General features: G+C 41.3%; 1 protein-coding gene across 1 annotated transcript in view; it reads right to left on the bottom strand.

Annotated features, from left to right (window-relative positions):
- ADCY8 (adenylate cyclase 8) overlaps window positions 1–27437 on the bottom strand; it is a 237202-nt gene that overhangs the window by 65014 nt on the left and 144751 nt on the right. Inside the window, exons 8-9 of the mRNA XM_055432577.2 lie at window positions 23666–23863; window positions 6759–6859 (exon numbers count right to left, since the gene is read on the bottom strand). Of these exons, the coding sequence (XP_055288552.2) occupies window positions 6759–6859; window positions 23666–23863 (299 nt within the window). The remainder of the gene's footprint in view (window positions 1–6758; window positions 6860–23665; window positions 23864–27437) is intronic.

Here is a 27437-nt window from a genome sequence, read left to right as displayed (position 1 = left end):
TATATGCTAATGTCTCCAACTCTAAGCCTTTACCATACAGATCATTCTAGCCTTTTCTCCTTGTCTGTAACCTTCTGAACCAACAATGAGAAACCTGACTCCCACAATCCATTAACTTACAGTGCCCATAACCTGTGGCTCAAGTTGTTCACACATATGTCCATGAGAAACACCTTTATCAGCTAAAGTACAGTGCTATGGCACAGTTCTTTTTATGCTTAGTTCTAGAGCCCATGAATCCCCAAAACTACTTAGGAAACCCCTTAAGCTACTTAAGAGAACCCCATCTAATCTCCCCACCCCCTTCAGTAGGGTTGTTTCACACTTTTAATACAAGTATAATCTTTTATCATAGTCTTATTTCATCATGGGTGCCCCTGAACTCCTAAATAATTTTTAAAAAGTTTTCTACATTAAGGTCATTCTTTGGGCTGTAAAGTTTATGGGATTTGACAGATTCATAGTGTCACATATACACCATTACAGTATCTAGTGAACAGTGTCACCACCCTAAAAGCATCTCCTGGGCTTCACCTATGCAATAATGCTCTTCCTCCTTACTCTCCAAATAATATCCTTCCTCCCTTCCTTTGCATACTGTCTGATTTTAAATGAGCATTTTATATGATTTAACTTTGTTTCCTTTCTTAGTATATCAATTTTATTTATTTATTTATTTTTAGTATTTGCTCTGGAGTTTACAATGGTTTACCTTCAAACTGGACTTCCCTGGTGGCTCAGTGGTAAAGAATCTGCCTGCTAATTCAGGAGACACAGGTTTGATCCCTGGGTTGGAAAGATTCCCTGGAGAAGGAAATGACAACCCACTCCAGTATTCTTGCCTGGGAAATCCTGTGGACAGAGGAGCCTCGTGGGCTACAGTCCAGGGGGTCACAAAGAGTCGGACACGACTTAGTGACTAAAAACACCACCAACAACAACCTTCAAATTACACTGCAGCACTTCATGCGTAACGCTGGGACTTTAAAGCATCCCCAGCTCCTCCCTCACATGCCTTATCGTGCTGCTGCCATTCATTTCGCTCATCTATGTTTAAAACCACTAAATACATTGTTAATATTGTCACTTTAAACAGTTATCTTTTAGATCAATTAAGAATAAGAAAAAAAAATTAACTTCATTTATTTCTCTTCTGATGTTCTTCCTTTCTCTGTGTAGATCAAATTTCTGACCTATATCATTTTCCTTCTGTTTGAAATTTTTTTCTTTTTTCTTTATTTAAAAAAAGCTTTAAAAAATATTTCTTGCTGGGAAGGTCATATAGAAATGCACATTTTATTTGTCTGATAAAATCTTCAGTTCTCTTTCGTTTTGAAGCATATAGAATTCTAGGCCTCTTGATGAAAGTGAAAGAGGAGAGTGAAAAGTTTGGCTTAAAGCTCAACATTCAGAAAACGAAGATCATGGCATCTGGTCCCATCACTTCTTGGGAAATAGATGGAGAAACAGTGGAAACAGTGTCAGACTTTATTTTTTGGGGCTCCAAAATCACTGCAGATGCTGATTGCAGCCATGAAATTAAAAGACGCTTACTCCTTGGAAGGAAAGTTATGACCAACCTAGATAGCATATCAAAAAGCAAAGACATTACTTTGCCAACCAAGGTCTGTCTAGTCAAGGCTATGGTTTTTCCAGTGGTCATGTATGGATGTGAGAGTTGGACTGTGAAGAAAGCTGATCGCCGAAGAATTGATGCTTTTGAACTGTGGTGCTGGAGAAGACTCTTGAGAGTCCCTTGGACTGCAAGGAGATCCAACCAGTCCATTCTAAAGGAGATCAATCCTGGGTGTTCATTGGAAGGACTGATGCTAAAGCTGAAACTCCAATACTTTGGCCACCTCATGCGATGAGTTGACTCACTGGAAAAAGACTCTGATGCTGGGAGGGATTGGGGGCGGGGAGGAGATGGGGACGACAGAGAATGAGATGGCTGGATGGCATCACCGACTCTATGGACATGAGTTTGAGTGAACTCCGGGAGTTGGTGAGGGACAGGGAGGCCTGGCGTGCTGTGATTCATGGGGTCACAAAGAGTCGGACACGACTGAGCGACTGAACTGAACTGAACTGACCACTTTAAGTATTTCATTTTTCATTCTCTTCATGCTTGCATAGTTTCAGACAAGAAGCATGGTGTATTTCTTCCTGTTCCTCTGTAGGTAAGTAGTAATGCCCCTATCCTCACCACTCCGCCTTCTATGAAGATTTTTTCTTTGTTTTCAGCTTTCTGCAATTTGAATATGACATACTTAAGTGTGCTACTTATTTATTTGGTTATTTATTTACTGTGTTTATCCTGTCTGGTGTTCTCTGAGGTTCCTGGTTCTGTGATTTGGTGTCTGTCGTTAACTTAAGAAAATCTTCAGCCATTATTACTTCAAAGATTTTTCCTGCTTAGATCTTCTTTCATCTCTTTCTGGTATTCTGATTATGCATAAGTTACACTTTTTGGAATTGTCCCAAAGTTCTTGGATGCTTTGATCTTTATTACTTTTTCCATTTCATTTTTTTGTTTGCATTGCAATTTCGGAAGTTTCTACTGACCTATATTCAAGCTCACTGATTCTTTCCTTGGCCTTGTTGAATCTATTGATGAACCCATCAAAGACATTCATTATTTCTGTTATGGTGTTTTTGAGTTGTGTGTTTCTTTTTGACTTTTTCTTAGAACTTCCATCGTTTCTGGAACCATGTCTACTTTTCCCAATTGAACCCTTGGAATGTAGCAATAGTTATTTCAAGTTCTCTTTCTGATGATTTCAACAGACTCTGTCATACCTGAGTCTGGTTCTGATGATGGCTTTGTCTCTTCTTCCCTTTTGGCATGCCTTGTAGTTTTCTGTTGGAAACTGGTCATATCATATCAGGTTATAGAAACTGAGCTGAGCAGACCTTCATTGTGAGTATTCATCAATGTATTAATCAGGCTAAGGTGTAGGCCATGCTGTGTGCTATATCTAAAGGTACCAGTGGCTCCAGATTCTTCTAATTTCCTTGTGTTTGTCTGTTCTCTTGAACTGAGCTCCCATAAGTGTTCACTGGGCTTCCCTGGTGGCTCAGACGGTAAAGAATTTGCCTGCAGCACAGGATCCCTGGGCTGATCCCTGGGTTTGATCCCCAGTTGATCACTGGGCTTGATCCCTGGGTTGGGAAGATCCCCTGAGGAAGGGAATGGCAACCCAGTCCAGTGTTCTTGCCTAGAGAATCCCACTTATCAGAAAGAGCCTGGGTCTTGCAGTTCTTTCAGTCATTGTACTCGAATAATATAGTGGATTCTTGATGTGATAAGGTGTGGGGGACAGGGCTCTGCCAATCCTTTAAATCTCCTTTTTGATTTTAAAAATATTCTTCCTTTCCACCTTCTATTTCTCTTAAGGCATTATGTGCTTCATTTTTGTGGTTTATGTTTCCTCATATTAAATATTCATTTCTGAAATGTACCTTTCTTTTATTTCCTTTTTGAGCACTCATCCCAAATTTCTAAGTTTTTCCTAATTCAGATTTAGGTTGTTATAGGCTGCTTTGAATCACATTAAGGGTTTTAGCTGGTAGGTTAAAATTTTGGTATCTGTTGTAAGCATGTCTTTTGGAGTGTCATTGCCAATAGGGATATCAATCTATTTTTACTTTATTATTGAAGTATAGCTGATTTACAACACTGTATTAATTACTGCTGTAGAGCAAAGTGCTAATCTACTTTTAATTCTTTTTCTTATTATAGCTTAGTATGAGATTGCCACCAATACATTTTGTTGCTAATTTTTGTTCTATACAAATTTTGCTAATTACACAAAAATTAGCAACAAAATGTATTGGTGGCAATCCCATATGAAGCTATTATAAGAAAAAAAGAGAATTTATAAAGAAATATGGGTTGGGATAGTTGGTTTTTTGTTTTTTTTTTTAAACTCCATAGAGTTTTCTTGTCTTTAAAAAAATATTTATTTTATTTTGTCTGTGCTGGGTCTTTGTTGCTGCACGTAGTCTTCCTCTGGATGCAGTGAGTGGGGTCTATTGTTCGTCACAGCGCATGGGCTTCTCATTGCAGTGGCTTCTCTTGTAGAGGATCACAGGCTTCAGGTGCATGAGCTTCGGTAGTTGCAACATGTGGGCTCAGTGGTTGTGGCTCGTGGGTTCCAGAGTATATGTTCAGTAGTTGTGGCGCACAGGTTTTGTTGCTCCATTGCATGTGGGATCTTCCTGGACTGGGGATCAAAGCTGTGTCCCTTGCATTGCATGGTGGATTCTCAACCACTGAGCCACCAGGGAAGCCCCCACAGAGCTTCCTCTAGCAGTTTTCATATGGCATTCAAAACTTGATGGCTAGATTCCTTTTCCATTTTCACTCGGACCATCCCTTTTCTTCTTCACTATAGCCCTTACTGTGAGTAATTTTGATCCTATTCACACAGGGCCCTGTCCTGGGAGGGAGATTTGGTTGGTCAGTTTTAGGAGCTCACAGTGTCTGATGGTTGTAGCTCTTTGAACCTTAACTGTAAATCTTCATGCTTACCTGATGTTGGATTGTGCAAACCCCTTCCCACTTTCAATTTCTTTTGCAGTTTGGTCCATGGCACTTTCCCCTGGATATCTGTTGGCAATACTGGGACTCTTCTCTTCCTGAATCTGACAGATATCTGCTTGTTTCTTTCCAATTCCTTCCACACAGATACTGTTATCACACCAGTCTTGGGAGACCACCATTCCCGTTTTGAAATTTATGGGTTTATCACATTAATTCTGTTTGTTGCAAATATGGTCCTTGAGGTTTTTGGTTTTGCTATCTAGTTTCTCAGATATGTGGGAATTCTGAGAAATTCAGAAACATGTAATTTCAGAGGTGCGCCACCATTTTCCCCGAATCCCCTTTCTCCTTTGTTGTTGTTCAATCACTAAGTCAGGTCCGACTCTTTGTGACCCCATGGACTGCAGCACACCAGGCTCCTCTGCCCTCTTCTGTCTCCTGGAATTTGCTCAAATTCATATCCATTGAGTCAGTGATGCCATCTAACCATCTCATCCTCCACTGCCCCCTTCTCCTTTTGCCTTCAATCTTTCCCAGCATCAGCGTCTTTTCCAATGAGTTGACTCTTCGCATCAAGTGGTCAAAGATGATTCAGCTTCAGCATCAGTCATTCCAATGAATATTCAGGGTTTATTTCCTTGAGGACTGACTGGTTTGATTCTTTCTCCTTATATTCCCGTTAAACAGGAAAAGGTCAAGTATTGCCATGCCCTTGAGTCTAACATCTTTCTTTCACAGAATCATGCTACAACCTTCCTCAAAAACCTTCACAGGGTCTCCTTCTTGCTCCCAGATTCAATTATAAAATTCCTTAACATAGAATGTTGACTTTGAGCTTCTGCTGGTTACCTTCCTATTCAGCCATGGCCCCCACCAAATCCTTGTACAACTGCTTTACTCTAGAGTCTTCCACTTACTCACTGTGCTACAAGACCCGAGGTCGTTCACATCCCTGGGATTTTTCCTGCACAATTTTCTAAACTAGAAACACCCTTCCACTCTTTTTCCCTCATCCTGCTCAGCTTAAAACATCAACCCTTCTGCCAACTTTCTTTAAACCACCTAGGCAGGATGAATCACTGATTTTGGCACAAAGCAGTTAAGTAATTAAAAGCACAGACTGTCTCTGTTCAAATCCAGCTCCGTCACTATATGGATGGGGATTAGAATGCTGCCTCACTTATTGGTTATTTTTGAGGCTTTATTGAGATAATCTGTGTGAAGGACTTAGCACATAATAGATGCTCAGTAACTGGAAGCCATTATTAATGTCTCTCTCTCTCACTAAATTATGTCTTAGAAGATGCAGACTTCCTCCTGCAAAATGATACCATCTTGAGGGGCCAGCGAGTTGCACTGTCTGTATTAGACATTTAACTAATACTTGTTGATGTTATTTTTTATCATGCAACAGGGGGAAATTCCTGGCAAGTTTAGGGGGAAGGGAATTTATCTGAAAAAAGAGGCAAGTGTTATCTTCCAGTACAGGAGACAGCAAAAAACATGGCCATTGGATGAATCTAGAGCTAGATTCAAATGCTGGCTCTTGCACCTGTAACCTGTATGATGCAAGTCTGTGTCTAATAGAGTGTTAAGACTCCAGGCTGTGGAACCTGGTTTGAATCTAGGCTGTAACATTTTTTAACCGTGAGACATTAGGCAACTCTATTCACTACTCTGAGCCTCAGTTTTCTCCTTTTTAAGTGGGGATAATAACAGTACCTACCCCATAGGGTTGTCACGAGAATTAAATGGGTTGGTATATGTAAAGAATTTGGATCAGGGAATAGCCACATATATTTGATTGTAGTATTATGAAAGTGCCAATTTCACTGACCCTGAAAGCTAGGATATACTATCTATGAACAATAAAGATGCAGTTAACAAAGGGACCCATTGGTGGTGATGGAGGAATTTATACTGACTTTCTGCATTCATGGGTGCCATGTAAAATAAGAGGGAACCCTATGTTGATTTTTGTGTTGTTTTTATTGAGATTGGGAAAAAGCTCTTGCCTTGGGAGAGTAATGAGGTTATTATGCAGAGTGAGACAACCAAAACAGACCCTGCTATCATCAAATATTTGGCTATGAATCCGAGATCCTGTTATTTCAAATTCCGATCCCTTGAAAAGGTCAGTGGCTGGCTCCAGGTGAGGGCCCGTCAGCTCTCAGAGACATTCCATCTGATAACTCAGTCCTTTCATATTTACCTTGAAGAAGGAAGCAAGCTTTGTATTGCCGTGATAAATAGAAGAACGATAAATGCACAGACCAAGTTTGATTTGAATACTTCATCCCTCATTTGAGAATACTGTAATTAAAACAAAAAGGGAGAATGAATTACATTGCAGCAGAGTTGGGCTCTTGGAAGAGTTAAGTTTTTACCAGTGTTTGGAGTCAGGGGGAAACATCAAGAAAAGATAAGGCATTTATATATATATATATATATATATATATATGTATATATATTTGACATTAAGAGGCATCCATATGTTAATATATCTTTGTGGGTATTACCTCCATCCCTCCCACCAGCCTTCTAGTGAGAGCCCAGGGGTGAATATGATTTCTTTTATAGCAAAAGGGAACTGATTTCCTTTACAGCAAAAAGGAATGGGAGAGGGACTTTGCATGAGTTTATAAATCAGTTCTCCTTCCTCTGAACTCACATCATCTGAACAAAACAGAAGAGCACACATCCATATACGGAGCAAATCAAATTCACATGGACTTTCTTCATGAGTAAACGTTAAGTCATTTAAGGATTTTGCTTTTGGAGACACAAGGAAATTTTTGACCATAGAGTCCTTCTGCCTCCCTTTTTCATGAAAACTGTTGAAAAATAAATTCATGGAGTCTTAGAATAGAAAACGGCCAAGAAAATCTCCAGCAAGGGCAGTCCTTTCATTTCGTACAAGAGAAACCGAGACTGATGGACCAATATGCTTGATTGCCCTTCTGTTGTCTGCTCGAGGTGGCCCTGGGGAATGGTGCAAACTTCATTCTGATTATCCAGAGTACTCAGTAACTTCATTGTCCACCCTTAAAAGCTTCTGGAAGGTCAGCACTGAACGTGTATACACTTGTCTTAGTCCTGCTGAGTTTCCTGAACTGTCTTTGAGTAACTAACCTGAGGAATAATCCAATTCCTTCAGAAGGAAGAAAGGATTTTGTAAAACTGAAAAAGATCTTAAAGTTAGCCTATAACCAAGACCCTCTTTTTGTCTTAATGCCAGAGAGGTCTAGTAACTCACCATAGATCACATAGCACACAACAATTTGAGGGGTGGGAACAGAAAGCTAAGTCTGACTTTGCAATGTCTTTGATTCCCAATTTGAATTTCACCATGATTTTATGAAGGAAGCCAGTAAATAGAGTTCTCATGCTCCATGTCCCTAATACCAAGAGAAGACTTGCTTGGGTCAATGAAATAATAAAATTAGTCCAACTTGCTGTTGGTATGGGAGTCCAGTCCCTGGTAACATGATTTTTATTCTCTTGCCTACTCCTCGCTGTGGTCTAGGCTTTAGACTGAACAACAGCTCAGTGTCATGGCTGTGATTTGGAGAGTGGAAATGACCTGCAGTTAGTGAATTCCATGGTGCAGGCACCAGTGCAGCTCAGAAACTGCACATTCATTGCTGTCAAAGGGCGATGCTTTTTCTACTCACTGGTGCTGAGTCCTCTGCCTGTTTGCTGACAACCTGCTCCACACCTAGAGGTGAACATGTCCCTGAAAAATCACGAGGCATCTCCACTCTTGATAAAATGACAGAAAATTCATGTTACTGACATTTTTCCAGAGCACTGCCTAAGAACAAGCACCATCAGAGAGACCCACACATACCAGCTTGAAAATAAGAGTTAGCCACAAAGCAGTTAATTCAAAGAACTATAAATGTCTGAATTCTTTCTAACAACCAATTGCACAAGATCTAATTATTCTATGTTGACTGATTTCAAACCAACGTGGTTATATAGATTTGATAATGAGATTTTTAAAACAACAATAATAATTTTTCTTGCATATAATCCCCCATAATGGCAGGAAGCAAAGGGAAATAAAGAGCCTCTTGATGAAGGTGAAAGACGTGAATGAAAAAGCTGGCTTAAAGCTCATCATTCAAAAAACTAAGATCATGGCATCCAGTGCCATCACTTCATGGCAAATAGATGGGAAAAAATGGAAACAGTGACGAAATTTATTTTCTTTGGCTCCAAAATCACTGTGGACAATAACTGCAGCCTTTAAATTAAAAGACTCTTGCTCCTTGGAAGAAAAGCTATGCAAACCTAGACAGCATATTAAAAAGCAGAGACATCGCTTTGCTGAAGCTATGGTTTTTCCAGTAGTCGTGTACAGTTGAGAGAGTTGGGCCATAAAGAAGGCTGAGTACCGAAGGATTGATGCTTTGAAACTGGTGCTAAAGAAGACTCCTGAGAGTTCCTTGGACCTCAGGGAAATCAAACCAGTCAATTCTAAAGGAAACCAACCCTTGAATATTCATTGGAAGGACTGATGCAGGAAGCTGGAGCTCCAATACTTTGGCCGCCTGATGTGAAGAGCCGACTCATTTATAAAGACCCTGATGCTGGGAAGATCGGGGGCAGGAGGAGAAGGGGTCAGCAGAAGATGAGATAGCTGGATGGCATCATTGACTCAGTGAGCATGAGTTTGAGCAAGCTTATTTTCTTCAGATGGCAAGTTGGTTGGTGATACAGTAGGAGGACTTACTTGGCCCCCAGATCCTCCGCTCTGTCAGTGTTTCACAGTGAACAAAGCCAATTCCTTTTAACCTCAGTTTTCTTATCTGTCAAATGGGGAAATGATAATAATTCACAGGTTTTGCAAAGCTGTTCCATTTTACTGTATTTTGTTATGCTAGAATTTAATAATAACTTCTATCTTTTCATGTTTGAACTCCAGTGCTTAGCACAGGTCACGGAAAGGAAGAAACTTATAAGATTTGTGAAGATGATACCAATTAAATATAAAATATTGGTTTCATAATGGAGTGCATTATTACCTTGGAAATGCAAAGGAGACAAAACTGTGGAAAGAACATCCCTAATTGGCTTAGAATGAGAAGGTGCTGAGACTGAGGGGTGATTCATTTCACTTCCTCTTGACTTGTGAAGATCTGAACGCTCTGGTTCACAGCTATATTAAGTTACATGTATTCTCCTTCCTGCCATAGTTAGACTCTTTATCTTGCCTTTCTTCTGTCCTCACTTGGCCCCACTTACTCTTTTATGTCTTAGTGGTGAGCATGGCGTAATTTAGAGCTAGACTACCAGGATCTGAATCCCAGCTTCAACACTTACAAGAGATGTAATCTTGGACAAATTTACCAAGTTTTCCACGTTACAGTTTCCTCACCCAGAAAAATGGGACAAAAACAAAAGCTCTCTCGTGTGGGTTACTGGGAGGATGAAATGAGTTGATATATGTAAAGTACTTAGAGTTGTGCATATAGCACATGGTAACCTTATACAATTATTTACTATAATCGATGAATTACACATATTTTATTGCTATACAGTAATCACCGACTCGATGGACATGAGTTTGAGTGAACTCCAGGAGTTGGTGATGGACAGGGAGGCCTGGCGTGCTGTGATTCATGGGGTCGCAAAGAGTCGGACACAACTGAGTGACTGAACAGAACTGAAGTCCACTACATACAAATGAGTTCCTTTCCAAGAGGGCCTAAGTCCAGTTTGTTTATAAGTCCAACAAAGTTAACCTAGGTAACTAACATGAATGGGTATATAGTATTATACTGTAATAAGCTCATAGTACTTTTCACAAAGATAGCATGTAAAAAACAAACACAGAAAATAAAGAATACATTTTCAATCTTCAGTACCTTGAAAAGTACAACAGCTGGCATACAGGGGCTGGCATTGAGTGAACAGACAAGAAGAATTACTGACTGGAGGAGAGAAAGGAGTTGGGGGAGGGCAGAGCTGAAGGATCATCAGGAGTAGGAGACAGAGGGCAAGCTGCAAGTTCACTCCCACCTGACACTGAAGAACACACATTTGCATCTTTGAAAGTTCTCAACATAAATGCTCGTATTTAAGGGACTTACTTGTTTGGAGAAGGAAATGGCAACCCACTCCAGTATTCTTGCCTGGAGAATCCCATGGACAGAGGAACCTTGCGGGCTACAGTCCGTGGGGTCACAAGAGTCGGACACGACTGAGTGACTTTCACTTTCACTACTGTATTTGTTACATTTTCCAACAAGTGTTGCTTTCTAGAATGCTGTCTTCCATTTTTCTGTACAAAATTGTACCGTGTACTCAGTAGGGTGACCCAAATGGACTGATGGGTCCATCATGTTAGAAAGGATTCTTCTAAGGGGAATCACAATCTCCAATGTGATCTTTTGTCTTAGAGAAAGACTTTGTCTTTACTCATTCCTTCGCCTCCTATAAGATCTTCCACCAAAGGGGTAGACTTCTCCCTTCTCCGGGGACCTTTGGAAAAGGTGTTCTTGGAAATGACTACTGGGCCCTTATAATTCACTGAGTCCTTGATATATAAGAGGACTTGGCCACTGCATACGTTAAAAATGAGAAACTTGAGAATCACACGTGGGAAAGAACTAGTCAAAGTCAATCAGGTGGTTGGTGGCAAAGTTCTGACAACAAGCCACATCTCCTGGCTCCTAGGGGAGTTTTTGCTCCACTACACCACTGTCTTTGGACAGGAAATGTCCTGAAAACAGTAACTGGGCTAACTGTAGATGGGATTAATACCCATTAAAAAGGCCATAATACTTGGAACAAATTACAAATGCTTCCTTTGACAGCTTAGATTAGAATTTTGATTATAGGTAGCCCTTTGTATCCAGGAGTTCCACACCAGCATATTCAACCAACCACAAATCAAAAATATATGTGAAAAAAAAATTCCAGAAAGTTCCCCAAAGCAAAACTTGAATTTGCTACTCACTGGCAATTATTTACATAGTATTTACACTGTATCTGCAACCATTAACATAGTATTTGAATTTTAAGTAAATTAGAGATGATTTGAAGTATATGAGAGGATGTGTGTAGATTATGTGCAAATACTATGTCATTGTATGATCTTGGTATCTATGGTCCTGAAATCAATGCCCTGTGGGTAGAAAGGGACAACTGTATTATTATTTTTCAACGTGTAGGGATTTGGTTGATTCAGGAAAGGGTCAGTTCAGAAAAGGGCCAAAATCTAGTATAACAAATTGAATAATAATAAGTAGGCAATATGCTAAGTGCTTCTTGTGGATGATCTCATTTAATTATCATGACAACACTTATAAGAAGATTGTATTTACGAATCACTAGTTCAGGGTCGATGCATGTTATAGGATACTCAGGGCTGGCGTGCGGGGATGACCCAGAGGGAGGATAAAGGGAGGAGGGAGGTGGGAGGGGGGTTCAGAAGGGGGAACTCATGTAAACCTGGGGCGAATTCATGTCAATGTATGGCAAAACCAACCAATATAATATTGTAAAATAATTTGCCTCCAATAAAAAATAAATTAATTACTTAAAAAAAAAAGAAGATTGTATTTATCATATCCCCGTTTTGCAGATATTGAAACTGAAAATTACAATTATTGAGTAACACAAGCAGGACCTCACAGATTGTAAAGAGGGAATCCAGACTGTTTGACCCTAAAGTTCAAAGTCTAAAGAAAATGAAGTCACTTAGTCGTGTCCGACTTTTTGTGACCCCATGGACTGTAGCCCACCAGGCTCCTCCTTCCATGGAATTTTCTAGGTCAGAGTGTTGAAGTGGGTTGCCATTTCCTTCTCCAGGAGATCTCCCTGACCCAGGGAACGAATCCTGGTCTTCCACATTGTGGGCAGTGCTTTACAGTCTGAGCCACCAGGGAAGCCCATATTATGCCAGGGGACATCACAACAAAAATTTGAAGGGATGGACTGGCATTACAGCCCTCGGACAGACCATGTCACAGCTCTTAGACAGACCCTGTCACAGCTCTCGGACAGATCAGTGTTACAGCTGTGTGTTACAGCTCAGTTTTACTTAGAAAATAAAGGAAAATACATCCTTGAGGCATGAGGGCGTGCCGACCCAAAAGACATAAAGAGAAGAGAGAGAGAGAGATAGACAGAGACCAAGAGTGCGTGGGCGAGGGAGAGACCCCCAGCCCTTTGGCCCCTCTTATTATACGTTCTTTCTCCTCCCCGGGCCTGCCCTGTGTAAACTGGGCCAGCCAGGAGTGCTGTTTGTTCTACCTGAGGTCCTCACTCCAGTCTTCGGACCATCCTTTGTTCTATTTTCGGGGGCTTTTCCCTTCCTTGTCTTTTAGCCACCTTTCCTGGACTCCCTTTTCCTATTCTAACTACCTAACATTTATCTGCGGAGACTTTGCTGTTTTTAAGATAAAATCATCTTCACAAGGAGAACGATTATATTTCAGTGACGTGGTTTACAATACAAAGAAAGAAAATGTATTAAAAATTTGAGTCTATGTAAATCTTCATTAGAATGAAAGTGAAGCATGATCTGGGCAAAGAATGGACCTTAAAACACTTCATGAATCAGTCTAATACATTAGCACTGCTGCATTTTCATGATTGATTTATGGATTCTCATCACAAAGCAAAGCAAAATAAAGAACCCTTTTCTTAAGGCTTAAATGGGTGAATGAATAACAGGGAAGAAAGTAAAAGATACAGTGGATTTTATTAAATGCAACAGAATAAGAGGGACCACCACTTTCAAATAATTAAAAAAATGTTTTAAAAATGAAAATTTCCTACTTGATTTGATTAGGTTGGAACTTGGGTTCCCTTCCAAGGAAGCAGAGCAGGAAAAATTTGTGTTCCATTTTGTTCATTGTCTGTGGATGTTGGCCCTGCATTCTCTTGAAAGACATCTTTACAAATGAACTCAGAGCCATCAGGACCTATGACTTCCTAGATCTTTCATAAGGAAGCTTAGAACTGAAGTGTGATCACACAAGGAAAAGCCCGTTTTATATTCTTCATCTACAGAGATGTGACTAGGGAGGTTAGCTTGCAGAGATGATGGACAGAGTTTCTAGTTTTTTATGTTTCTTTGCTTGAGACAGGCCTGGAAAATCATCCTAGGTGGGTCAGAGGGAAATCACCCCACTCTGCTGCTGCTGCTAAGGCACTTCAGTCGTGTCCGACTCTGTGTGACCCCATAGGCGGAAGCCCACCAGGCTCCCCCATCCCTGGGATTCTCCAGGCAAGAACATTGGAGTGGGTTGCCATTTCCTCCTCCAATGTGTGAAAGTGAAGTTGCTCAGTCGTGTCTGACCCTTAGCAACCCCACGGACTGCAGCCCACTAGGCTCCTCCATCCATGGGATTTTCTAGGCAGAGCACTGGAGTGGCTTGCCGTTGCCTTCTCCGCCCACTCTGCTAGATTCTCTAATTTGTTGTTGTAGTTGCTGTTCAGTTGCTAAATTTTGTTTGACTTTCTGTGACCCCATGGACTGCAAGGCACCAGGCTTCCTTGTCCTCTACTATCTCCTGGAGTTTGCTCAAACTCGTATCCACTGAGTCAGTGATACCATCCAACCATCTCATTCTCTGTTGCCCCCTTCTCCTTTTCCTCCTGCCCCAAATCTTGCCCAGAATTCGAGCCTTTTCCATCACGTGGCTCTTTGCACCAGGTGACCAAAGTATTGAAGCTTCAGATTCAGCATCAGTCCTTCCAGTGAATACTCGGGTTGATTTTCTTTAGGATTGACTGGTTTGATCTCCTTGCTGTTGAAAGGACTCTCAAGAGTCTTCTCCAGCACCACAGTTCAGAAGCATCAATTCTTCAGCATTCAGCCTTCTTTATGGCCCAACTCTCTCATCTATACACGACTACTGGAAAAACCATAGCTTTGAATATACAGACCACTTTCACATCTGAAAAGTGATGTCTCTGCTTTTAATGTGCCATCTGGGTTTGTCATAGCTTTTATTCCAAGGAGCAATTTTGACTATGAGCCAAAAGGTAATTACTAAATTCTTGCATCTCTACAAGATGTAGAGGACACTTCAAACCAAAGCAATAATCTAGTTAACTGTCCAAACTACAATGATTTTTTTCTTTTTTTTTCATGTATTTATTTGGATTGAAAAATTTTAGAGGTAGAGTGGGGATTTTATTTGTCACCTTGATCTAATTTTGATGAATGCTGATTTCACTTGGCAAAGCCTCAGAAATGAGCCATTAACTCCTACTGGAACACTTCCAGTGATGAAGAAATCAGCCCCTCAGTTGACAGCCCATTCCATCTTTGGATAAATCTAATTTGAAGAAAGATAGTTTTCTAGCACATCTCTCACTAATATAAATTAATATGTTAAGAATCTCAACTGAGACCATCTACTCATTTTGTATGAGTGAACTAAAGAACGTAGCCTCCATTCTACTGTTGAATCCATGCACTGTGAAACCTGGCACTGACTAGAGCACTCCTAAGTTAGTTCATCTGGGTGAAAGACATAATTACAGTAAAAACCAAGAAACTGATCATCGGTCCTTTCATATTTTGAAACAGACTCTATTTCCTATCTTGGTGTCTAACCAAATTATTACCAGGAACAGTTCTATGAGGGACAGGTGTATCTGAGGAATGTCTCACTGGTATACTTCTTCCTAAGAGACATGACCTGCAAACACAGGTGGTCTCCTCATCTTTAACAAAGTCACAAGGAATCATGCTAATACGTATTTAAGATGGACAGCATCAGAAGTGTGAGAGAGAGAGGATGACACCCCAGGAATGACAGAAGATCCTTAATGATGACATAGTATTGTGAATCTGTCTTGACAATGACCATGTATTATGGTCTTCTTTGGTGGCTTAGCTGGTAAAGAATCTGCCTGCAATGCAGGAGACCTGGGTTCAATCCCTGGGTTGGGAAGATCTGGGTTTGATCCCTGGGTTGGGAAGATTCCCTGGAGAAGGGAATGGCTACCCCCTCCAGTATTCTAGACTGGAGAATTCCATGGACTATATAGTCCATGGCGTCACAAATATTCAGACATGACTGACCGGCTAAGCACACAATGTATTATGGTCTTCCTGGGGAGGGAGATGGATTGCCATGTGAGAATTCCAAGTCGAACTTTTACAAAGCTTACAACCCATCATTCTCCTAGCTCACCCTCTCCAAATCTCCCATTTTGGGGAGGAAAGACTCTTCCTTTCTTGAGGACCCAGTCGCCCAAGACATGGTGAGGGGATGAGAATGATAACTGCTCCTTGACTTTTTGCCCAGAAGCCCATAGTTTTAGATGATGCTTATATCCACACATAAAACATCAGATTACTTTTAAAGACTGAGATGATGACCTTTAGGTTGAAATCATCATAATTGTATCATTCTACACTAGATTATTACAGATGAAATAGGTACTCCTGACTCTGAAAATGCTGGCTTTGTGGCACTGGAGCTAGCTAATTGATCTGATAAAAAAGACACAGGTGACACAGCCCTTTATCTCATTTGACCTCCTAGAGGGTGTAGAAATAGCAGTAATTTTACAAGATAATGTCAAGAATGTAAAGGATTCTCACTTAGCTATTGTTTGAATAGGAATGATTCTCCCCCCCGCCCCCCGCACCCGCCGCTTTGTCTCTTTGAAATCTGTCCCTCTTACCTGAAAAAGGTGGTCTAAATATTCTTATTATTCTGAACCTTACTAGAGCAATAAAACCCAAGAATAACCTGAGGCTACAAAGGAATAATTCCTTCAAAAACCAGAGACCACTTGGTTCAGTGTTCCATGTATCTCTGCTCTGCATCTAAATAAGTGCTTCAACACATTCGGAACATTTCCCAAAATAGACAAAAGCATTTTTTCTCATTACTTAATCCCAGAATCCAACATCTTAACAGATTTTTCATTCATTTAGCTACCCTCCTCTGCTTTGCTGAAACTCCTCCTTATTTTAGTTCACTCATTATAACTCCAATAGAAGCTTATGGAAAGAAGGCATATTTCAAAGTTTGTGACACATTTCCCCTGAAATCTCTTAAGCTTTCAGTTAGCTTTGATTTTCTTTATAAAGGATAGAGAAAACAGTGAAATTCTGAACAGATATAAGAACCAATTGTACTCAAGCAAAGGATTATATAAAGGTTTCTTTGTGTGACAAATCCTTGTTTTTATGTGGTTACTGAACATAATAAAAGTAATATTAAATGAATGTTTTGAAATATTCAGCACAGAACTTAGTTCAGAGCAAGCACTATCTATGGGCTATGGGTGTGTACTTGGTTAGTATATACATTACAAGACTATGAATTTATGAAAGTCGTGACCCTAGAACCCTGAGATACGAAAACAAATTAAGACTGCTCCTTCCCACTGTTTTAATGAAGTAGTTTCTCTAAAGAAGCTGTAGAAGTATAAGATTTATTTTAAGTGAGGATGTAGCCTCACCCAGAATTGAATTGGCATAGAATTCATCAGAAGGAAAGGGAAAAAATAACGATTGCATTTATTCAGACATCTATTATATGTGTATTACATCATCTGATTTTTACAACAATCCAGTGAAGGGCAGGTGGTATGATCACCGTCATCTCACTGAGATCAAACACCTTGGCCTCCATCACCTAGCCAGTATTTAGCAGGAATTGGGTTCAAGTCATGTCTACTCAGTAAACAAGTTTATGTTCTTTCCTCTGTCTTTTAACAAAGACCAAACATTTCTGAGCTTCCCTGGTAGCTCAGATGGTAAAGAATCTGCCTGCAATGTGGGAGACCTGGGTTTGATCCTGGGTTAGGAAGATTCCCTGGAGAAGGAAACAGCAACCCACTCTAATAGTCTTGCCTGGAGAATCCCCAGGGACAAAGGAGCCTGGTGGGCTACAGCCTGTGTGGTTGCAAAGAGCCGGACATGACTGAGCGACTTTCACTCACTCAAAAACTTGTGAAATAAATGAAGCTTTTGCGTGTGCACAGGGGTGTCAATCTATCAACTTGTTATTATCCAATAATGATCTGTAAGTTAATCAAATCTCCATTGCACCTACATCTATTTTCAACCAATGTCTGTTTCGAACCAATGTCTGTTTGACCCCCAAGCCTGAGTCCTTGGAAGGCTTATCTGAGACCATGTGGACCTTGTTTATGGACTCAAGACCTTCTGATGTGATCTGATCTCTGAAGGCATGAAGCAAGTGACTAGCCCAAGTTTCAAAGTACAGCCAAGAATAGAGAAATGTGGCTGGCAACTCAGGACAACAGAATCCCAGAAGGGTTTTCTCAAAATGTAGGTCCCTCTGCAAAATCAGAATCTTAGGGACAGAGTGATGGGCATGGGCCTACATTTTAAACAAGATCTTCAAGATCTTCAAGTTTGAAAACTATTAGCCTAGGACAAAGAGGCTTTTTATTGCTTTAATTTGTAAGGGTGACAAAGGAAGCCTTGATTTCTCAAAGAAGGAATTTCAGAATTTAATAGGAAGATACTGGCATTGAAAGAAGGAAGGAAATCTAATTGCTATCAATATGATTTGATTTTTAACAGCACACTAAACATGAAACACCCCATATCAAAACATAAATTTTCAATCAATTTTGAAGTGTGTACCAAACATATCTTAATCTTTATTCAAAATAAGGAAGTTGCCTCATTCTGAGGTGGTCCTGATGTTTTTGTAACATCAAGTTGAGTGAAGTCACTCCAGTAACTATTTCCATGTGATTAAGCTCTCTTAAGGCACTAAAGTATTTGTTTGTGTTAGAAACCAAAGTAATTGTAGTTAATTGCCTTCCTCATCCAAGCTTCATTCAGAGCCTGGTCCTAGAAGAGAAATAAGGGGTAGAGGCTGAGAAATATCGCCTTTCTATAAGTGTTCTGGGATTAAGAGCCTCATATATAAAGAACACTCACAAATCAATAAGACAGAAATGAGCACAATAAAAGAAGACAATTAAGACAAACATTCAAGTCACATAATTAAGACAAATGTGAAGATCACATAAGAAATATGAAGACCAAAACATAAAACACATATACAGAAGGACATTCAACCTCAATAATACAGCAGGAAGATCCTTGTATCTTATCAAGTCGGCAATTTTTAAAAAGTGTAGGCACAATTTTTGAGGGTTATTTCAGAATGCACATCAAGTATTTTAAAACGTGCATTCTCTTATATCCATTTTTATGATTTTATCCCAATAAGATAATTAAACATGGATGTATGATTTAACTATGACCCTGGTAATGGCAATGCAATTTATAATTTGTAATAGTTAAAAACTGAGGGAACAAAAGCCAAAAGTAGTTAAAATATGCACTGGAATAGTATTATGCAGTTACAAAAAATATTTTGTAACTAAACCTTTATTACTGTGGGGAAAAGTTCAAGTGAAGAATGCTTAGCACTGTCTTACAAAGCATGATGCATAAAATGGCCATTTTAATAGAAACATTGCACAGATTAGTATACAGAATCACAGGCATGGAGAGTAGCATGACACGTGACAAAACATTAACAATGGGTACTGCGGGTTGAGGTCACAAGAGACATCATTTTCTTCATTTTGCCTTATGTGCTTGGTATAAACTTTTGCTAGGGCAAATGCATCACCTTTTTTAGGAAAAAAATTCATATAAAATAGAAGAAAAAACCCAATATGATTTTCAGTATGTGACAGACGCCATGATTCCTACATCTCTTTATCACAGTTCTAATTTTGTTTTGCCCCTGAGATCTGTAAGCTCCCTTTAGGAAATTTTAGCTGGAAATTAAAGACGGGCAGAGAATTCTTTAGTGGAAGAGACCTTAGATGACTGGATAAGGGCTCCGCCCCCATTCTGGAGTCTTCCCAGAAATCTCATGTGGTTGCAGGGGAGTGAAGATGTTGAGAATCACTACTTCTAACCTGGCCAAGATCCAAGCCTGGGGTCACATGACTTGTCACCCGTGTGATTTTTTAGTGAATGGAGCTGCTATTTATAATTACATCGAGAAAACGGATGTAAACTGGGCAAACCAGGACATGTGTTCATCATGACCTTTGGGAATTCACAGCCTCAAAGCATTGACTGCTGAAAGCTACCAGGAGCTGCCCAACTATCTCATTTCACAGATAAGAAAACCTGAGGACAGAGAAGGAGAGTGTGCTGTTCAAACTTGGTCAAGACACAGGAGTCACGAACATACTTTCTGAAGCTTAACTTGGAAGATTTCTCTGTGTGGACATGCGTGAACCACCATGAAATGACATGGCAGGGAGTAGTCTTCTCTCCTGAAACTCCACTTTCAAGAGTCAGACCAAAAGCAACCCAGTCTTTTGGCTTTTAGGATTCACAACATATAGCTTGAGGCCAGTTGCAAGAGTGAGGCAATCTCCTCAAAGATTCTCCTTATTAACCCAAGTCTTCAGTCACTCAAGTAACACCGGGAGGCAGGTGAAAGTCCCACTTCACATAAAGCTTGGTACATATGCTAATTTTTAAATTTTTACAAGCTAATGTAACCAAGAAGTGTCTGGATGACATTTCAAAGAGGTTTTTCACGTTCTCCAATTCACAAATAAAGGTGGAGAGGAGAACAGTTTCCCTTATTCAAATAACCATATATTGTTCAAACAGAATGAAGCCTTTTCTTCCTACAGAATTTTCAAGGTAAAAATCAGTGTTTCCATTTCCAGTTTTTCTCTCAGAAAATATACTTTTATGGTCCAAACTTGCTCCCCCAAAGCAGGGTAGGGCAGTGGGAAGAGAAAGGACTTTGGAGTCACAAATACAGTAAATATTTCAATAAATCTAAGATGCACAATTTTTATCTTACCTTTTAACACTGAAATCAGAAAGTTATCTTACTGTCAGTGGAGACTTAAAATCTTGAATTCTTCCAGGGAGGTTTGTGATTGCTGCTACTGGTCACCAGGGGGCAATATGAACCCAGTGAAGGGAAAGTCTCTTGGTCGTGTCCGACTCTTTGTGACCCCTTGGACTATACAGTCCATGAATTCTCCAGGCCAGAATACTGGAGTGGGTAGCCTTTCCCTTCTCCAGGGGATCTTCCCAACCCAGGGATTGAACATAGGAATCCTGTATTGCAGGCAGAGACCACTTTAAATTCTCTGCCTGACTTTTTTTAAAGATCACATTCAGAATGTGAACTCAGGTGGCAAAACCAAGTGGATTCCATTTTGGAGTTCCATTTCTTGGAGAGGATTTTTGTTTGTTTGTTTTTTCATCTGACCAATACCCAGAGAGAGGCATGTGAGTTTCCTTGCTGACTCTGTCCATTGGGTGGTTTTTCTTAGTGCTGAATAGAAGCCAAACACCTCACAGCTGATGGTACCTTAGAGTTGATGAAATATGGCAACCAGATTCTGAGAATTATAACCTCTACTTAACCTCTAAGAGGTTCAGTTTTCTCTTACAAAAGTAAGTGAGATAGTAATGTTTCCCTGAGGATGCAATAGGCCAGTATACTGAAACAATGGCCACAGGGTAGATGCACACTGATGCTATGCTCTAATTCTGGAGTCCTATGGATTTGAAGGCTCTGCTTTTATTTTGGTAAGGCTTCTTGGACCCTTTCTTACCTGACCCCTCTCTCATATCCCTGCCCTGTGCCTTCCACTTCATCCAAAGTTCAAAGAGAAGAGAATGAAGATGGCAGAGGATTGCCTTCTCCAGACAAGGGCCAGGGGGAGCAGATCCTCAGGGCTCCTGGGAGGGGCAGTGTCCTGGTCTGACCAGGGCACTGGCTTTGGGGTCACAGTGAGCTCAGATTGCAGTCCCTATACTGGCAGCCCGAGTTTGGGTGGGCTACTGAATCATTTATCCATGCCCCCATTTCATCAGTTATAAAAGGAGGCCATTATAACATCTACTGGCTTGTCCAAAAAGTTTGTCTGAGTTTTTCTGTAACATCTTATGAAAAACCCTAACGAACTCTGGCCAACCCAATATTTCATACTGTCATTGTTAGCCAGTTTGTGCTCATAGCTTAGAAATTGGTATTGTGTAGTCACTAAGTCCTGTTTGACTCTTGGTGACTCCATGGACTGTAGCCTGCCAAGCTCCTCTGTCCATGGGATTTCCCAGGCAAGACTACTGGAGTGGGCTGCCATTTCCTTCTCCAGAGTATCTTCCTGACACTGGAATCAAACCCACGTCTCCTGCTTGGCAGACAGATTCTTAACCACTGAGCCACCAGGAAAGCACATAACTTAGAATGGTACCTGTTGTTGTTCAGTTGCTAGTCATGTCCGACCCCATGAACTGCAGTTCTTGTCTTTGTGACCCCAAGAACTTTAGCCTACCAGGCTCTTCTGTCCATGGGATTTCCCAGGCAAGGATACTGGAGTGGGTTGTCATTTCCTTCTCCAGGGTGAAATAACCACTGGCTACTGCTTTTGATATATCCTCTGCTCAGCAGTAGTACTGCCCCCGGAGAGGGTCTCTGAGCAGGAATCAACAAGGACTTTCTCTGTGACATAAGGGGAAGGAGCACTCTCCCATGTGCCTCGATTGCCCGCCCCTGGGAGCCCATGTGATACAAAGCATGTGCTAGATGGTGTAAGACTGGACTATCAGTGACCTAATCCCCACGCGTCTGTTCAGGAGGGGATGCTGTCCCTTGCTTCTCCTTGAAGAACCTCCCTGGTCACAGAAAGCAACCTCTGATCCATAGTGCCTCCTCTAGATCCATTCCCCCTCCAACACCAGTGCCTGCAGGTGAGCACCAGACACTACTGAATAAAATGCATTAGAAATGATCTCTAGTCTGCAGGGGTCAGGTCATCAGTGAAGCAAGGACATCTTTAGCAAGAATGAATAAAAGGGTTTTTGTACAGCTCTGGACACAGCCTAATTGAAAAGATTCTTTGTAAGACCACCCTGCCTTTCCTAGCTCCTTCAATGGAGAAGACAGAATAGAAAATGCATTTAATTATATTACTAACAAGAAAAATCCACCTGCAATAGTGGTGGTTGGGGGGAGGGTTGTTGAATAGGCCAAGTGTTTCTTTTCCTTTTGTTTTGTTAGTACATAGACACAATACATTCAAACTGTGAATCACAGGTAAAGATCTTAATTTTGGAGTTTGCAACCTTCAGATCGTTATCAAAGAGACTCACTGGGAATAATGCATGTGCTTGAAAGTGTGAATTCTCCAAGTCCAGCAAAGTAGACTCTCCCAGGCAGCTGAGCAAACTTGCAAAAAATTGCTCACTGGAGCTTTGCAGAGTATCGAATCAAACTCCTGAAATTTGCTTGCAAATCCCCTGCTGTTCTTGCCGGAGGCTCCTGCAGATGCCAAGCACCTCCTGTGCTCAGTCAAGGAAGGTCTGTCTGCTTCTATCATTGCAAACAAGCAGCCTAGTTACCCAGGGAGAGCACCCACTCATGGTTTGGTGCTGGGGGGAGGGGAATGGGGGCATGAAACTAGGTCATCATCAATACAGTAATGGTGGCCACTTTTGAGCAGTTGATCTCATCAAGGCATTTCCTGGAGCATTTCATCCTAAATTATCAGGGAGGCTGTCCATCAGCCTCATTGTACAGAGAGGATCTCCTGCTCAGAGACTCCTTCACTTATTGAAGGTCACACAGAAAGGAAGTGGCAGAGGTGGAACTGGAACCCAATGTTAAATCCACTACCATGTACTATGCATACATCAGGTGAGCTCTGAGCAGCGGACAGCTGGGAAAATGGGAGAACAGGTGTCTATAATCTAACAAAGACAGTGTTTATCACTAATGCTTGCATTAGGTTATTGGGCGCCCTCATACAGTAGGTTACAAGGGGAGCAGATTCACCTAAAATCAAAGGCAAGTGGGTGCTGATGTCACTTGGGTTAATAATCTCAAAGTGGAAGGAACTCCTTTGTTCTTTCCATCATCTTTTCCATAAGGAGCAAACTTGAGGCTCTCTTTATCTAACCAGCATCTCCTTTCATGGCCTTCGGTCTACTCATGATTTTCAAAGAGAAAAAGAAAAGATACAGTACCAAACCAAACAAACACACAACAAACACACCAACCAAAACCGCAGCCCCTGGGCTCTCTCTCTAGTCCCGTGAACATTTACGATGATTTACTTCAGAAAAAGAGCCACTGTGGGACCCAGCTCTACCTTGTGCTCCAGGCTGGAGTCTTTAAACATCAGTGAGAATGGCTTGATATGCTCTCTTCTCAATTTATCACCACTCCGCAAGTCGATGGTATGTTCTATTCTCTTGTTAATTTCCTCAGGCCCAGACTGGACATGCAAAGCTTGTGCAAGATGGTTTGGAAGTAGATTTATTGAATTTCTTGTTAGGGCAGCCAGAGTCTAGGGGGAAAGCACATGCAAACACAATAAACCTGCTAGTCCCCTTTGGATTAAAAAGAAAGGCAATGTGTTCAGATTAGGTTGCATCGCAAACAGTAATAGCATTCCATGCAGTTGTATTCAGTGAAACCTACAGAATTCGATAAGTTAGCATTCGGTTCCCAGAAACACAACCTGGAAAAACAGTGTATCAAGGGGGACATTTCCCTCTCTATGTAGGTGCACTGAATTCCTTCGGTTCAGATATAGGGAGAGCTGTCGGTTTGCAAATGTTAACCAAGAGCCCTCTCTAACCAGGCACATCCCTGATTTGAGAGAAAGAAAACCAATAGAAATAACAGAAGGGAAAACAGCTGAAAAGCCCACAGAACTTATCCTCTCCAACCAAGTAGATTCCACTTTTCATGTGGTCTTTCCTTGAATGGTGGTGGAGAGACTTGGGGACGAATGGCTTGCATTTTTTTTTTTTTTTAAGCATTTCTCATGGACAGTCAAATGAGCCAGAATCTGCTACTTAAACTTGATGGAGATTGTTAGACCTTTAACACTTGATGAATGTTTTTTCCCCATAGACTGTTATATATCTATATTTTCATATAGATATATGTGTTTAATTTCCTTCAGGCAAAAATGCAAGCAGTTGCAGCCTCTCACCGTTTCACAGGATTAAACAGCAGGAGGTGGGGAAAGGCACAACCACCATGGTTGATCACTGGGTGTGGTCACATGGATGCAGAAGTAGCACTGGCTTAGGAAGACCCAGCAGATTTGGCAGAAGGGACTCTGTCTCCTGGCATCTTAGCCGCAGGTGACAAGATCAACCAGTGGGATCCAGCCAAATGCAACATCCACTCACAGTTCCAATTTCAACTTCTTTGACCCAAAACATGAGAGTTGGAGCTGGAGGGATATAAGGACAGCAAGGTTCATCTCCTCCCCCAAGAGATTTCTTGAGAAGAGGTGGAGGATGCAGTACCTCTGTAGAGGGGAAGAGAAAGCTCTACCTCCAAACACACTCACTGCATCTTCTTTTCTCTGCCAGCCTCTCATCTTGGCCAATGGTAGACCATAGGCTAGACTGGGATAAGATGATGCAGTCATGAAATAATGGCCTGTGAGAGCTGATAGAACACCTTGGAGGTGACTGAACCCTTCATACACCCACGCTGTGGTTGTTGTTCAGTCGCTTAGTCGTGTCTGACTCTTTGTGATCCCATGAACTACAGCATGCCCGGCTCCCCTGTCCTTCACTACCTTCCGGAGTTGGCGCAAACTCATGTCCATTGAGTCGGTGATGCCATTCAACCAATCTCATCCTCTATCACCTCCTTCTCTTCTTGCCCTCAATCTTTCCCAGTACTAGGGTTTTTTCCAATGAGTTGGCTCTTTGCATCAGGTGACCAAAGTATTGGAGCTTCACAAGCCTCAAAGAATTATACTCATGAGCCATCAGCTTCTCTGCAGCCAGGTCAGACTCTCTGACTCTGGAGCCAGAGTTGGGGGCTTTGATCTCACGGAGCCCACTAGCCCATTCCATGAGGATTTCTCCTATGACACTGTTGGACTCTTCTTTTTAATCTTCATGGAGATACTCAACATAACCTAAATTCATAGTCTTTAAAGAATTCTAGAGCAGGGCTTTATCACTGGTAGAATTTACTGAAAACCTTTTCTCCAGCCACACTATAAAAGATGGAGTCACAGGTGCCAGCACGAGCAAGTACAGTATATGCTCTGAGATACTGAAGCTAATTTTAGCACCGAGTACCAAGGAGGCAACCACAGAGTAAAAAACAAATGTCAGGTGGAGGTATGGCAGGATGAGTGGTGAGGAGGAGAGCTGGATCCAAGAGAAGGAAGCAGGTATCAGTGTTTTAGAAAACCAAACAGCAGGGTTCATACCGGGGCAGAGGGTTTGAGCTCTGGGGTTAAATGTGTTTAGAACAGCATCTCAGAAGGTGAAGGAGACTGGAGCCTACCCTCTGTGGATCTTCTATTGGCTTCTTGGGCAGAAATTCTCTCCACTGTTTGGAAATGTCAGAATTCAGTCGTCTATCTCAGAGAGGAGGCAGGAAAGACACTCTGCTGCTCACGGCAGACACAAACTGAGGTGTGCCCAGTACCATTGGGAACATAACTTTCCAAACTCCATTCCAGGTCTATGAATTTGGGCAAATTGTTGAAACCCTGTGGGACTTCCCCAGCAGCTCAGCAGCATTTAAGATGGTTAAGGCTCCAACTTCAGCTACAGAGGACATGGGTTCAATCCCTGGTCAGGGAGCTAAAATCCTGCATGCTTTGATGTGTGGGGAAAAAAAAAAATGACCGAAGCCCAGATGAAAACCAGAGTTCCTTCTGAACTCGTTTCTGAACATAGGGTCTTGCTGAGAGTCTCGGGATTTTGTAAACTTCATTTGGATGGGGTAGGAGAATACAAACCCTCTCAAACTCATCATTTGGTTTATGACCAGAAGACTGTTCTTTTGGAATCATGTTTATCTGTGTACACACTAAAAACCTACTTTTTTCTTTTTTTTAAAAAAAATAGGTCCTATGCCTTCATGGATAGTCATACATTTGGTATTTTTTAATCAGTTTGTCCGACTCCTTGTGATCCCATGGACTATACAGTCCATGGAATTCTCCAGGCCAGAATACTGGAGTGGGTAGCCTTTCCCTTCTCAATAGATGGGCAAACAGTGGAAACAGTGTCAGACTTTATTTTTTTGGGCTCCAAAATCACTGCAGATGCTGATTGCAGTCATGAAATTAAAAGATGCTTACTCCTTGAAAGGAAAGTTATGACCAATCTAGATAGGATATTAAAAAGCAGAGACATTACTTTGCTAACGAAGGTCCATCTAGTCAAGGCTATGGTTTTTCCAGTGGTCATGTGTGGATGTGAGAGTTGGACTGTGAAGAAAGCTGAGCACTGAAGAATTGATGCTTTTGAACTGTGGTGTTGGAGAAGACTCTTGAGAGTCCCTTGGACAGCAAGGAGATCCAACCAGTCCATCCTAAAGATCAGCCCTGGGTGTTCATTGGAAGGATTGATGCTGAAGCTGAAACTCCAATACTTTGGCTACCTCATGTGAAGAGTTGACTCATTGGAAAAGACCCTGATGCTGGGAGGGATTGGGGGCAGGAGGAGAAGGGGACGACAGAGGATGAGATGGCTGGATGGCATCACTGACTCAATGCACATGAGTTTGGGTGAACTCTGGGAGTTGGTGATGGACAGGGAGGCCTGGCGTTCTGCGATTCATGGGGTTGCAAAAAGCCGGACATGACTGAGTGACTGAAATGAACTGAAAATGAATCGAATCAGTTTGTGCCAGTGAATAACAAATTACTGCCAATGAGATCTCAGACTGAAAGTGTACTCTAGGAACATTCAGTTTTGTTGAGTCAGAAACACTTTAGCTCTTATGGATCACATATTCCAATCTTCAAACTCCCTCTACAGCATCCGTGTAGATGCTGTAAATCAGCCTGCACAGTTTCCATTCTGGAATTTGAGGAAACCATCCCTCTCTTTCAGCACAACATTCTCTTAATTAACTCTTTCCCCAAA

The sequence above is a fragment of the Moschus berezovskii genome, chromosome 16, assembly GCF_049115385.1.
Source record: "Moschus berezovskii isolate FMDL1 chromosome 16, NW_MosBer_1.0, whole genome shotgun sequence".
Taxonomy (NCBI): Eukaryota; Metazoa; Chordata; class Mammalia; order Artiodactyla; family Moschidae; genus Moschus; species Moschus berezovskii.
The sequence above is the reverse complement of the archived record's forward strand: the minus strand, read 5'-3'. Positions and strand labels throughout refer to the sequence as shown.